The sequence below is a fragment of the Typopeltis vanoorti genome, chromosome 7 (assembly GCF_054136105.1).
Source record: "Typopeltis vanoorti isolate ZY-2024b chromosome 7, IOZ_Tvanoo_1.0, whole genome shotgun sequence".
Classification (NCBI taxonomy): domain Eukaryota; kingdom Metazoa; phylum Arthropoda; class Arachnida; order Uropygi; family Thelyphonidae; genus Typopeltis; species Typopeltis vanoorti.
Genome location: NC_143555.1, coordinates 48,331,022 through 48,344,663, shown reverse-complemented (window position 1 = coordinate 48,344,663; position 13,642 = coordinate 48,331,022). Strand labels below are relative to the sequence as shown.

The window sequence follows — 13,642 nt, the reverse complement described above, 5'->3', positions numbered from 1 at the left end:
AGTTAGCATACTTTAATGTGATCACTAAGGCATACAATGGAAAAATTAATAAGAGCACAAGATATTCAATCTGTTGTTCAAGTGCCCTCTGGGTCTAATCAAGGATGACTGATTTTGTTGTTGTTTATGACGGGGATAAACAGAATCCTAAATCCCGTAGTTTCTTGCAGGGAACTTTATTTAAATTAGAAGTGTGTGTTCTGTAAAGTATATGGGATTCTCAAAACATGTAGTTTTCCACTTCTAAAGTGAAGTTGTGGATTTTCTCCATCTTATTGAATGAAGAGTGCTGAGCGTGTGGTCTCCATATGCACGGCGCTCTTCATGCATATGCGGAAAATATGGTATTCATAGTCAACTTTAGAGGAAGAGGAAGACCCCGACTGCAATGGAAAGACAACATCAAAGATTGGACGGGCAAGAATCTTACAGAAGCAAGAGATAGAGAGGCATGGAAGCGGAACTGTTCATCAGCTGCAACCCTCTTAAAGAGGAGGCCACAGGATTAGATTAGAGTCAACTTTAAAAGGTAATTATTGAATGCTGAATAGCATACATTTATATTTAAGGATTAGTTTAATTTATTAAACTAACTTCATTTATTCCACGGGTGGTAATGAACAAGGATTTTCATCTTGGAACTAAAACTAAAATTTTTGCTAGAGAGAGAGAGAGAGAGAGAGCTTTACCTTTTGGCATGTTTCCATGAATTCTTCATAAGTGACAACCCCATCATGGTTGAGGTCCAGTTTCTAGTTTAAAAAAATTATTAATATTATGTCGTTATGTAAAGATATATTTCTCTAACTAAAAAATTAGTTAAAACTTAACATGTTGTGATTTGATATAATTGCAGAACAGTTTTATCCAATTAGGATTAGTTAGAATTCTTGGAAATACTTTTCAATGGTTATTCGTTTGTAATTACTGCATTCCAACTTAGAAGCTTAATTAACTATTTTATTGTAGAACTTTATGGTTATGCTAATGCTATAAAGTTTATCAAAACTAATCATGATATTAAAATAAAACCCACTTGATGAATCAGATTTTTAGAGAGGAAAAAATATCAGAATCAGTTGCATTCGTTCTGTAACCATAACCTCCACCTTCTGATTTATGTTTTTTCAAATAATTCCTCCTACTCACACTTATGTTTATATGCAAACAGAATATTTAGTGCACTCGACCTTTAGTTTTATTACATGATCACCAACTCATGATAGAATGCTGCATAGACAATACTTAACTATTTTTCTCGGTATTTCGATCATCTTCTTCAGGATGATTTATTATACAGACATTACATTCGTCATTACATAGAAATTACACGAAATGGTGATCATTGTCATCGTCAGTGTTTACGCTTACGTAGGACCCATATTTTACTATGTGGGTATTCAAAACGAACCTAACAGAATAGAATGGTATTCCTTATTCTCACAGTCTATTAACTGTACTTGTTCTCTTTCCCATGTTATGCGCGCTGAAATACTCCGCCACCTCCCATGAGACCGGCTAATTGATCTTCACTTGAAAATCAGTATAAAGTTACCTCGCATCATTGACGAACATTCGAACTCCGGTATTTTCCTACCGAAAGGAAAGTTCGCGACGACCTTGCGACCGAGCTACCAATGTTCGTATTATTTTACTGATTTTCGTTAGTTATTACGTTTAGGAATATTGTTAGGCGTTGCTCCATAGAAGAACATAATCCATAAAGAGATTTATGTGCTGTGGATATTCAGCGTTTTTTCACTGGCTTTCTTGATTTGCGAAAAGCTGCGTGTTCCATTCTTCCACGGATTTTTCCATAGTAACTTTCTTTCTTTTTGTTATCCTAAGTTGTCTGAGATATTTCCTTTTAGAAATTACTTAGAATTCTCAAAACAAATATTACAGAGAATTCTGCCACATGTAATCGAATAAATATACATTCATGTTTTACGTTGAAAAACAACGTAAAAGTTTTGGGGCTGTTCAGAGGAGAGCAATTCGGCTCATAGATAACCCTTCCCTCACAAGTTCGCTTCAATCGCTATCTCACAAATCTAATGTTTCAGTCCTGAGTCTCTTCCGCAGGTATTTCCATGGTCACTGCTCCGGTGAATTGGCAAACATTATTCCACCATTTGCTGTTAGGCATGTTAAAACAAAATCAGCTGCTGTCCAACATCCCTTTAGAGTACAACTGCAAACTCATCGAACCTGCTTCTCTTCTTCCCCATTTATTCTATCTACCTCTGTCCTTTGGAACAGCCTTCGTCATGATGTGTTTCCCAAAACTTTCAACCTACAGCTCTTTAAGAAGAATGTCAATAGGTCTTTTCTTTCTCAATCTTCATCTACACCTCACACACTGCATTGACGTGCTGTAATTTCGTGTATCTCTCTCTCTCTCTCTCTCTCTCTCTCTCTCTCTCTCTCTCTTATGTGAGATAAAAAATACACCGATATAACCCTAAATTAGGTATATGAATTTTTCAAGAGAAGGTGAGTTATCCTGTCTCATATGGAGGTGGCAGTATTTTCACCCCACTAAACAGGCATACTGGCCGGAGAGCACACTTAGTTAAGAACCATAACAAACTGTCCTCATAGTGTTAATTGCTTCGACCCTAATTCTTGTTAAACCAAATCAAACCGCCATACATGGCAGGTGTACGTGGTTCTGCTTACTAGCCGCCGATAGGCCACAGTAATAATACTCTGGTCAATAAGCTCCTAATTCCTACTAGCAAACCATAATCCATACAACCCGTACTATCATACAACTTCCGCAGCTTGGACGGTAGAAACTATGCATTGGAGAAGGGAGGAGAGCTCACTAACTCGTGTTGTTTGCACCATACACGTAGCTGTCCATCTGTGTGCTTTAGCACGTACAGCAACCGTGTCGAACCAGCATGCTTTTTTCCATCTCCTGTGGTATGCAACTGGCATGCTGCTAACATCACAGTATCTACTTTCGACGATGACTTTCAAGGAGGAAAGAATGCCATGTCCTTCGACTCGATAAACATTATCCCAGATGACGATGCTCATCTTCAACTGTGATAATCTTCCTCATTTTACGCGTTATATTGCAACGTCACGTCTCATTTAGTCCCTACGAGGCGTGATGCACCGTTCTTTCTTCAACGCATTCATTTTTCATGCGTTTTTACAGTCTTGATGGGCGATGGTTTCCTTTATTAGGTGGCATTTATATGTACACCTTAACTATAGTAGACCATAACAACCAACAAGGTTGGTTATTATCCGAAATGGAGGCGAGTGATGCTCGAGATCTAAGTATACTTTTTTTTTCGAACTTCGTGATTTCTTAACATTTCTTACGACTACAACTTTAGCAATGTGATTTGCACAACTATATTATCTACTATGTTGGCGTGCAGTGCTACATACCTTTATATTCTACTCGAATAGACTGAGTTTTTTCCACTCTGAATGAGATTGCTTGGCATGATTTTGTTATATCGCTGTGTATGCTACAGTGAAGTTCTTCGGTATCTTTCACATAGTCTAGTAGGAACTGTGAAACGAACTGTAAGTTAATTTCGAGAAAGCTTGTGAGAATGTTTTTAATAAATAACTGCGTTAAGGTGCTTTTATGTAATACAGTATTTGCAAAAGTGATTATATTAATAATCGCCTCTGATTGCTATCATTTCTATGTACTGTCAACTTATATCATTAGGTGGATAGCAAGCAGAAATAAAGCAGAACAAAAATGAATGGATTTTCCAGTTCCTAGCTTTCCAGTACTGATTGAACTGGTAGCCTTTTATAAAAGCCATTTTGAATCTAATGTATCTAATAATAACACTAAACTGAAGTCTTTCTCATATCAGAAATAAACATATCTGATCTGAGCACTTTCGATTAGATGTGTTCCCAGTATTATCCGGATAATTACCTGAATTCCTTTCACACCCACTTGTATGTAATTATCAGTTTTCTCTAATTATTTTTCATGCACGTATTACTAAATAAAATTTTAAATAAAGCAAATAATGAATTCAATTCCTTTTTTCTTTCTTCGAACACGAATCGTTATAGTTAAAAAACTACTTGCTAACTTGAATATTTTAATTCAAAATTATATATTGCAGTAAGTATTTTTGATCTGATTATCTCTTCATTACTAAAAAATGCTGAGCCTCTCCCTTCGTAGGAGGTTTGCTGAATATTTATGCCGATCGGCTTGTTATTCCTCGCTGCGTCTCTTATGGGCAGGTGCACTTCAGTAAACTGCGTGTGTTTACTGACATAACATTCATTCCGCATGCCGGGAGCGGAAACCCTGCTACCTCAGTATAAGACGAACTAATCCGTCTTTGAAAAACTCTTATAAAGGTTCATCGAGGAATCGAAAGCAAGTCTTTATGGTTGAACGAAATCTCCACAAAGTTTTCGCAACTGAGCTGCGAGAACTCGCAACTAATTATCTGTTTTTCAGCTGAAGTTGTGTAGTGTTGATATCTTCTTTCGCATATTTACAGAATTTGTTCTACACAGCTATTTCACACGTTTATTTCCTTAAATTAAGCCTCATATTTTGTAACTCTCTCTCTCTCTCTCTCTCTCTGTCTCTGTGTGTGTGTGTGTGTGTGTGTGTGTGTGTGTGTGTGTGTGTGTGTGTGTGTGTGTGTGTGTGTGTGTGTGTGTGTGTGTGTGTGTGTGTGTGCGTGCGTGTGTGCGTGCGTGCGTGCGCGTGTTGATACTTATTTAAATATTATTGATATCATGTACTAAACTCATTTCTCTTAGTAGTTTGATCTAAATTTATTTATTCCCTTTTTTTTTTTCTCCTGACTTAAAATTTAATAAAAATATACAGTTTTTTATACATTTTCCACTTTGGTCGTTTAAATCTGCTTTTTGGTAGTAGAGAAATTTTTTTTTCTTTTGGTTTATTAAATTTATCTTCAGTAAAAAAAGAAGAGGTGAATGTTTTGCTAATTAAAGTTGGTTTATATCAGTGCTCGTGGAAATCGCGTTAAGGAGAAATTCGCATGTCAAAATCTCGTAAGTCGGGGTATACTCGTACCCCGACTTACGAGACCATGCTGAGATTGTTATCAGAGCCAAAAGTCAGGAATGTAGCTGCGATAACTTTCCAGTGGACGACTAAAGGTTAGGCAATCCGGAAAATTATATTCCATAGACCAAACATGGAACTGTTTCAAGCCACTTTATAGACTACAGCAGCCCAGTGGCCTTATACAGCGCAAGAAAAGCGTCCATCTACTTGACAGAGAAATGTTTTTAATTTCTAAACAGCTTTTCTTGCTTGCACATTATAGCCACCCACAATTGAAATATAATCCAATTTTATCATTAAAAAATTCATCCGAAATTTAGCAAGAAAACATGTCTCCGTTTATTACTACATCTTTAACTACTTTTGAAATTTTTGTTTATTTTATATTTATTATCTAGAAATTACTGTCTAGAACGTTGGGGAAACGAACGATTTCGAAGGAAATCGTAGGTTTTACGTCCCATTATATTTTATACATTGCGCAGTCATTACTAAATGGAAGGAAAGCTACGATAAATTCAATAAATGTAGCGAGTGCAAAACTGGACAGATATTGACGATTTTGTTTGATGCCTTGTACACGACCGGATAACACCCGAATGTTTGCTTTACGAGTAATGACGTAAATCATATCATTCTGCGACGTAATCATATCATTCTTTCCACCATTGTTTCTGTTTAGCTCGTATTGTTACAGATCAACCAATGCTATTAAGAATCGGCAAATATTTCCAGTCCGTAATAGTCTACTTAAGTCAATAAACGAAAAATAATTCCTCATTCAATAGAATGTGCATTCTGCCAGTAATTGTTCTTGTGTCGTGCTCACTTTCGAAGTAAGCGTCATCTGCCACATGTAATATGATAAAAACAACTATTGCTCAGCAATAATATCTAACACGTGGTGACATCTGATTTCACTTAGAAGCAGCGATTTTATACTTCGGTTTTCGTGACTGTCTGGAAACAATAACATTGGCGCCACTTTTAGAGACAGTACTATAATTATAGAATGAAGTGTGATGTTTCAAATGATAGGTTCGTGTACGATATTGCCCAATGAATTGATAAGAATACTTTCTCCTTTTATCCTCACATTTATAAACTGCAAAATAAAAAATCAACCCCAAATGTAACCCATTTGCTGTGTTTTATATTTTTGTTTGGAGAACAGACGAAGTCAATTTATTTCATCGATTCACGAAAAAAAAAAGTTGCGTATAGAGAATACTGGGAACATTACCAATACGATGATGACATGCGAATATTTGGCAACGGCCAGAAGTATGGAAATGATCCAAGAGAAATAAGAGTCATTGTATTAGCACTGGTTTATAAAATAAACATTTTATGCTACAGTCGAAATTATCGATACTAAACAATGTTTTTCATTCTAAATTTGTTAAGTCAGACTGATTTTCATATACCCCAAGAATCAATTTGTCTTGCCCATCAATATGTCTGGATCATAAATTTGGCTGGATCATGATAACGATAATTTTGTATTTGGGATTTTACGCATCAGACTCTAAATTGAATATGTTTCTAAGAAAACGTAGACAAACTATATTGATATATAGCGGGAATTTTCGTCTTTTTTATTAAAAATAAATAAATCGAGGGTTAATATTTGCTTGTAATGCATGTTGCTTCCTTTTTGTATAGATTTTCTTTTAAGCTCTACGGGCTGACTATCGATTATCACTTCTTTGCTGTTATGGAGAAACTGAAATATGAGGATAGAAATAAATAGAAATATATAGATGCTAATTTTGTTACGCTCGCATCCTAAATCTCTGCATAGAACATTGGTGCATAGAACATCTTCAAAGAATAATCCCCAGCCCCGCAGAGTTACATGCATCACAAATTGGGGAACACTGATTTAAATGATTCAGAACCACCCTACTTCTGGTCTACTGTTATCATTAAAGGTGCCAATCTTGTTTTTTTATCATTCTCCTGTTTGGTGTTGAGAATCTCGTCAGCGTGTAAATGATCAGCAACAGGACTTTATCATATCTTTTTTTTTTATCATTATGCCTTATTCATCCACTCTGAAAATTCCCTAATCCCTTTTCAGCATATCAATGATCATCTTTTCCTGAAATTGTTGCCAAATAGCAATCCGTGAGTTGAAAAGGCATGATTTCGAATCCCGTTTAGGAAGCGAACCTCTATAAGGTGTTTTCAGTGAATGAATATAATTTAGTCATTTTTATGGGATGATGATAAGAATTTTCTTCCAAAGATGAATGTTTTCTAAATGCAGCATTTTTCGCCTTTTTATGAAGCTTTTTTTTTTTTTGAAGTTATTACTTTGAAATACTGTTAAGCACATATCTTATTTTGCTAGAAAGAAATAACGAGAAATTTCAAATAACTTACTAGGAAGACTCTTTCCGCATGATCTCGTGCAGTGTCCCCATCTACAGATGGTTCAGTGTAACGGCCAAGGAGACTATACACGGATGAGATTATCTCGAACATTTCTTCCTTGGTGATCCGCCCATCTCCATTGATGTCATAGAGGTTGAAGGTCCATTCCAATTTTTCAAGCGTCGATCCACGAGAAAGAGTAGACAAGCCTGTGACGAATTCCTGTGAAATGAAGCACCACAGAGAAGTTGTTAACAAGAAACTTAATGATATGTAAAGAAATTAAGAGCTAGAAATAATTTTTCTTGGAGTATTACCCGTCTATTTAGCATCACGTCTACTAGCTTCATTGTAAGCCTATTCAAAACAGATTAGGAACAGGATAGCCTACAAAATAGCTTCTCTTGCTTCTTCAGGCAGATTTCTCTAGAATATATGAGTCTTGTTGAAAAAAATTACTATAGCATATTGCAGCATTGCTGATTCCACCCTGGCTGCTATTTTTGCAGAATTTGAACGCAAAAAAAAAGGAATAAATATGACCATGAAAGACATAAAAGTTTATATGATAAAATGAATTAAATACGGGACCTCTCCACCCATGAAAGGACTTTTATGGTCCATTTTTTTCTAATTGCTCCTATAATGTCCTATAGATTGTATTATTTTCATAAAGCTTACTTTGCGTTTTTCACCATGTTTCAATTGAGAAATCAAATTAGAACAAAGAAATCACTGTGTTAAAAGAGGAGGCTAGATTTTCTCGTTCTAATTGTATGACATATGTGTATGAAAAATGGTAGATTTCTCTTTATTACGACTTGTAAAGTGAAGGTAAGTTAGCTGGTCTCATACGACGGTAGTGACCGGGTTTTCCTCCAGGAAACTCAGTTTTTCATTCCGCAAAATAGGTAAACTGACCAGAAGAATACATGCCATTTAAATCCTATCGGATAATGCAGATTGGATTAATCGCTCTGTCATAGGAAGTAAGGTTTTCTAGGAAGCCAAATCGCCTGGCTTGGCTATATATATATATATTACTATTACTATTATTATTATTATTATTATTATTATTATTATTATTATTATTATCATCAACTACTAATCGCGCTCAAACTTGAAACTTGCTTAACGTTTTGCGTGAGCCATTAGCAACAGAGGCTCTTCTACCAATCGACCAACCTTTGCTGGCATATATATGTATATACTAGGGGGGGGGGGGCTACGGCACCCAACCCTACGAGTTCTGGACTAGTTTGCTGGTTCTCCTTGAATTCTGATGACTCGAATTTTGAAGACTCGAAAGGGGTCCCCCCCCATGGAGCCTACGGCGCCCAACTCCCCGAGTTCCGGACTGGTAGGCCAGTTCTCCTTGAATTCTGATGACTCGAAAGGGGTCCCCCATGGAGCCTACGGCGCCCCCCCCCCCCGAGTTCCGGACTGGTAGGCCGGTTCTCCTTGAATTCTGATGACTCGAATTTTGAAACTCGAAAGGGGGTTCCTATTCCCCCCGCAAGTTCCAGACTGGTAGGCCGGTTCTCCTTGAATTCTGGTGACTCGAATTTTGAAGACTCGACACTCAGAGTAGCCCCTGAGTTCACAAAATGTTTAAAAAAACGTGGCATAAAAAGGCTTATCATTTTACATATATATATATATATATAAAGTTTAAATATATAGATATTTAAAAGAAACATGAAGCATGCTTGCAGTGTGATAGTGCCACTGATTATGAAACTTGATATCCGAAACGCACCTTACTCGATTAAAAAATTGTTAATCATAATTAATATATAAATTCTAGAATTTTCACATTATCTAAGATTTCAGAACTTAAAATGATGAAAATTTTCAAAACCTTTGCTGGCGCTTGAATTTTTAAGTTTCAAGCTCCAGAAGGAGTTTATTTTTATGAACGCTGTTTGGCGGGGAAAGAAATACAAGTATTGTTTATCCTCCCTCCAAATATAAACATGCGAACAGTGTCGCAAGGTGGATTATGAAATAATAAAATTCTCTGCGCATGGTATATTGTTGCTAGGTGGAGGACTGCATGTTCTTGTTCTTCATTAGTGTAAATCTTTCTTGACGTCTACCTTTTGTGATGCACAAGATTAATGGTGGAGGTTTATGTTTGTTTGTTGTTTGTGTAAAGGTTCATACTCTGAAGAGAGAGAGAAATAGTGTAGTAGGAATTGGTGAATATTGAGTATTTTGTAGTAATTCCGATGAATCTTCCGAAGGAATCACAGTATAAGATACAGCATGAGACACTAAAAACTGGAGAATCAGCAAGATGGCACTGGAAAAGATAATAAAATGAATATCATAAAGAAAATAAATTTAACTAGCATTGTTAATCAACGAAAATAGGAGGAACAAAACTGAAGCTGAAATATCAAAATGTCTATTTATAAACAACTTAAAAATGGGATAAAATCAGAGAAAACTTTCTTTGATCCTAGTGACCTAATCAGTGATAACTTGTATCTCCAAGAATATATATGCCCAGAGTTGAATTTCTCCGCTCCCTAGAATTATATGAAATGATGGAAAGTAATATTTTTTATCCCCAAAACTAGTTTAGGTACTTTTCGTAACGTACATATAGCTATTTGATTCCTTTTCTCCGTCCGTATGCATATAATAACTCCACTGAGAATTGTCACTTGTTATTCACATTTTATATTTGTGGTCTTCATTAGTAATTATCCCGTCATTCACCTCAGTTTTAGCTTGAACGACCTCATGTGATAAAAATTTTACAAAGTGAGTTGTATCACTTCGAATTTATATCACTTTGAATGGATGTAATGTAATTTGGTATTTGAAATCTTACTAAAACTTGGCACAATATCTTTTTTTTTTTGGTATAATTAATATTTTGTTTAATTTTGTTTAAAATTAAATTTTAAACAAAATTAAAGCAAAACGATTCGAAACGATGGAACATTGTTTCAAATGACAACAAACAAATAATTTGTAACAGAATGCTCTCACTATATACGAAACTATTACTCAACAGACCTTTTTTTATGATTGTCTTGGATAATTTCTATACTTATTACATACTTAAAACAGGAGAATAGACTTTCGGAAAGAGTTTATATAGGTCTAATAGCCAAGATACATATCTATAGTTTCCCTTGAACAAATCTCTTCGATCTAGCTCAAATACCATCGAATGCTAATGATCCTGTTATCAGATGTTGTTTGGGGTGCCATATATTAATAAATGTATTGAAAATACATTTACATAATGGTCTATCTCTATTCGTAATTCTTATTCCAAGGATACATTTTGTGATAAAAACAATTGCACCTGATTGGTCGAGTACTTAGCGTTCACGCTTTCCAATCAAAAGGTTGCAAGTTCGGATCTCAGCATAAATATTTGTGAATGTCTTTGGGTAGGGGGATTTCATATTCCGTTGTGAGATTACCATATTGCTTATTGAAGGTGTGAAGTGCCTTATGTTAAGTCGCTAGAACTGAGATTCCGCGTTATGTAAAAAGATAAATAAACATTTTTTAAAAAAATTAAAAAACTTATTTTGTCCACTGTACTATAGGTTTATAGTCTTCCTTAGCTAGAATTTACGTAAAAAATAAATAAAAGGGCTGTCCACTTGGCCATGAGTAGTATTTCTAAAAGTGAAGGTTGCGGGATTAATTCAGTTGGTCGAACCAGCATGACATTGATTTTCGGAAATGAATTTTACACACTATTGCTGATTAATCGGAAGGACTGATAATGGACATTTTCATACTTTTAAATTCAGTAGTGGCATTTTTATGAAATTAGGAACATTTTATTGGTTTGTAATGTGACATTGCAATCACTTGGTTAACAAAAAATCATCCAAATTGATCTACAAATTCTGTTACAAAACCGGCACAAAATATGACATTATAAATAATGCCAATTTTTATTAACTCTTTTTTAGCATTTTCCCCTTATCTATCTAATTATTAATAAATTCATGAATAATATTAAACTTCTGTTATATTTTATATAATTTATAAAACAAAATTTAGATCGCGGTGTGAAATGTATTTTCTGTGGTGGGTCATCATCAGAAAATTTTGAAAAACACTGGCCTAGAGGATACATCTCCGCTTTGCAATCAGCATGCTGTAAATGTAACCCCCCCACCTTTAACGTTTGGTTTAGGTAAGTTAGAATTACTGCCAAAGGATTAATTTCGTGCATGTGTGTCTTCTGGCAGGATTGCGTGTTTTAACGAAGTTTATTGGAGGAAACACCTTGCCATCACTCAACTTCAGTTAAAAAAGCCATATATAGGTTCTTATCTTTCTAAACTTGCTTCGAACTAGTCTTTCCAGCCGAAATGTAAATTTCGCATTGTCCTTACGATTGTACTATTACAGGAGGATTGCCTGTTATTATAGGAGGCTTAAGTTGGCAGTAATTCTAACTTACCTGATTGCAAAGCGGAGATGTGTCCTCTAGGCCAGTGTTTTTCAAAATTTTCTGATGATGACCCACCACAGAAAATACATTTCACACCGCGATCTAAATTTTGTTTTAAGTCTTTAAAACAAAATTTATAGATTATTATGTAATTCAGGTTTTTCGAAATTAGTCCGTCCAAACAGGTGTTGGTTGTGCAACCTTTCCTGGACGAGATGCCGTAAAATTATTAATGCTCATAAAATAATCCAATTAGTAGTATATTTTCTATTTGAATTTATGACCCAGTGGATGTATTGTTATCATCTAATGAAAATACCAGTTATCATCATTAATTTCATTCCTTTCGAGTATGATACAGAAAAGTTTGAGAAAATATATATCCAAAATGTCAACTTCGTGGTATTCTGCAGTACATAACGAAAGTCATGCAAAAATTTTGCGACTGAAAACACCATGGATGGTAACGATTTTGTTTTTATAGCCTTTCCTATAAAATATGTTTTAATACTATCATTGGTTATGCGATTTTTAACGAGGGACGAAGAAAGAGTGCAGTTTCTGAAAACAGAGTTAATTGGAGAAGATATATTGAAAATACGTGATCACAAACCCTCAATTTCTGGTTGTTTACGAGAATTTGATTCACAGTTGGATCATTTTTGGTTTTGAGTTATATAAATTATTTTACAATGGTATAAACATGTTTCCTACACATATCTGCAGCAGCTTTCTCTTTAGAGTTAAAACTGCGGTGTTGTGGACATAGTGACAATTGTGTATACAGAAAAAGCTAAACTGTTTGCGAACAGGAGATAGGTAAGAATTAGCCAAGTACTGTTTTTTGAAAACAAGAAAACATAAGGAGTTTTGTGTGCAGTGCATTCCTTAACATACACTGACTGTTTAAGTAGTTTAAGCATGTTCTCTATAATACAAACATCTGACATTTCTTTCCTTCTGCAAAAACTACTTTGGCGATGATTCGTTATAACATCTTGATCTAATCCAGTGAGAAGTATAGAGTAAGTACAGAATGTCCCCCCACAAAAATAATTACTATTATTACAACTACTACCACCGTCTCTATTTTGTGTGCAGGGTTTCGCATTATCAAATGATCAGTAATGACTTGATAATTTTTAATTTCGTAGTAAACAGGCACTCTCCTCCTTGATCCTTCTCTCTCTCTCTGTGTATAATAAAATAACTTCCCTACAACGGATGTGATGTGATGTGATGTTTCCATATTTCCATGGCAACAGTGTAGTTTGCTTGCATCAACTAAATAAAATCTGCTGTTGCCATGGAAACAAAGAAGCAGGACGTCACGATCATTTTAAACAATCACAACTCTTATTATATAGAAAGACAAGGAACAAAAATCTGTGCATTTTTTGCTGCTTAGGACAGTAAAACATCGACATAAAAATTAAAAATTAAACTTTTTTTAATTTTTCTATCGAGGAAAATCGCTTATTGCCTAACACTAACTATTCTGCCATTGTCAGCGGTCTTGCGATCTTTTTTGCTTTAATGCCTCTATTGTGAACGTAATGGTTCAAATCAAGAAGAAAAAACAGATGTGAACAGTATCCATTGCTTATTTTCCTTTGAAATATCTAAGGATAAAAATAAGTAAATAAATGTATTTATTTCCATTGAAGTTACTTTAATAGGATTGAATTAACAATATTATTACGGAGGATAGCGGCTAATTTTTGCGTGGAGTGCATTTGAAAGATTTTTCTACGAAGTGAAAAACAGTGGATTAG

At 35.0% G+C, this 13,642-nt stretch overlaps 1 protein-coding gene across 2 annotated transcripts in view; it reads right to left on the bottom strand.

The window, feature by feature from the left end:
* Window positions 1-13,642, bottom strand: part of LOC150104655 (Kv channel-interacting protein 4-like) — a 152,549-nt gene that overhangs the window by 7,231 nt on the left and 131,676 nt on the right. For both annotated transcript variants that reach the window (XM_090395847.1, XM_090395848.1), the window contains exons 5-6: window positions 7,439-7,651; window positions 690-752 (exon numbers count right to left, since the gene is read on the bottom strand). In XM_090395847.1, the coding sequence (XP_090251973.1) occupies window positions 690-752; window positions 7,439-7,651 (276 nt within the window). The remainder of the gene's footprint in view (window positions 1-689; window positions 753-7,438; window positions 7,652-13,642) is intronic.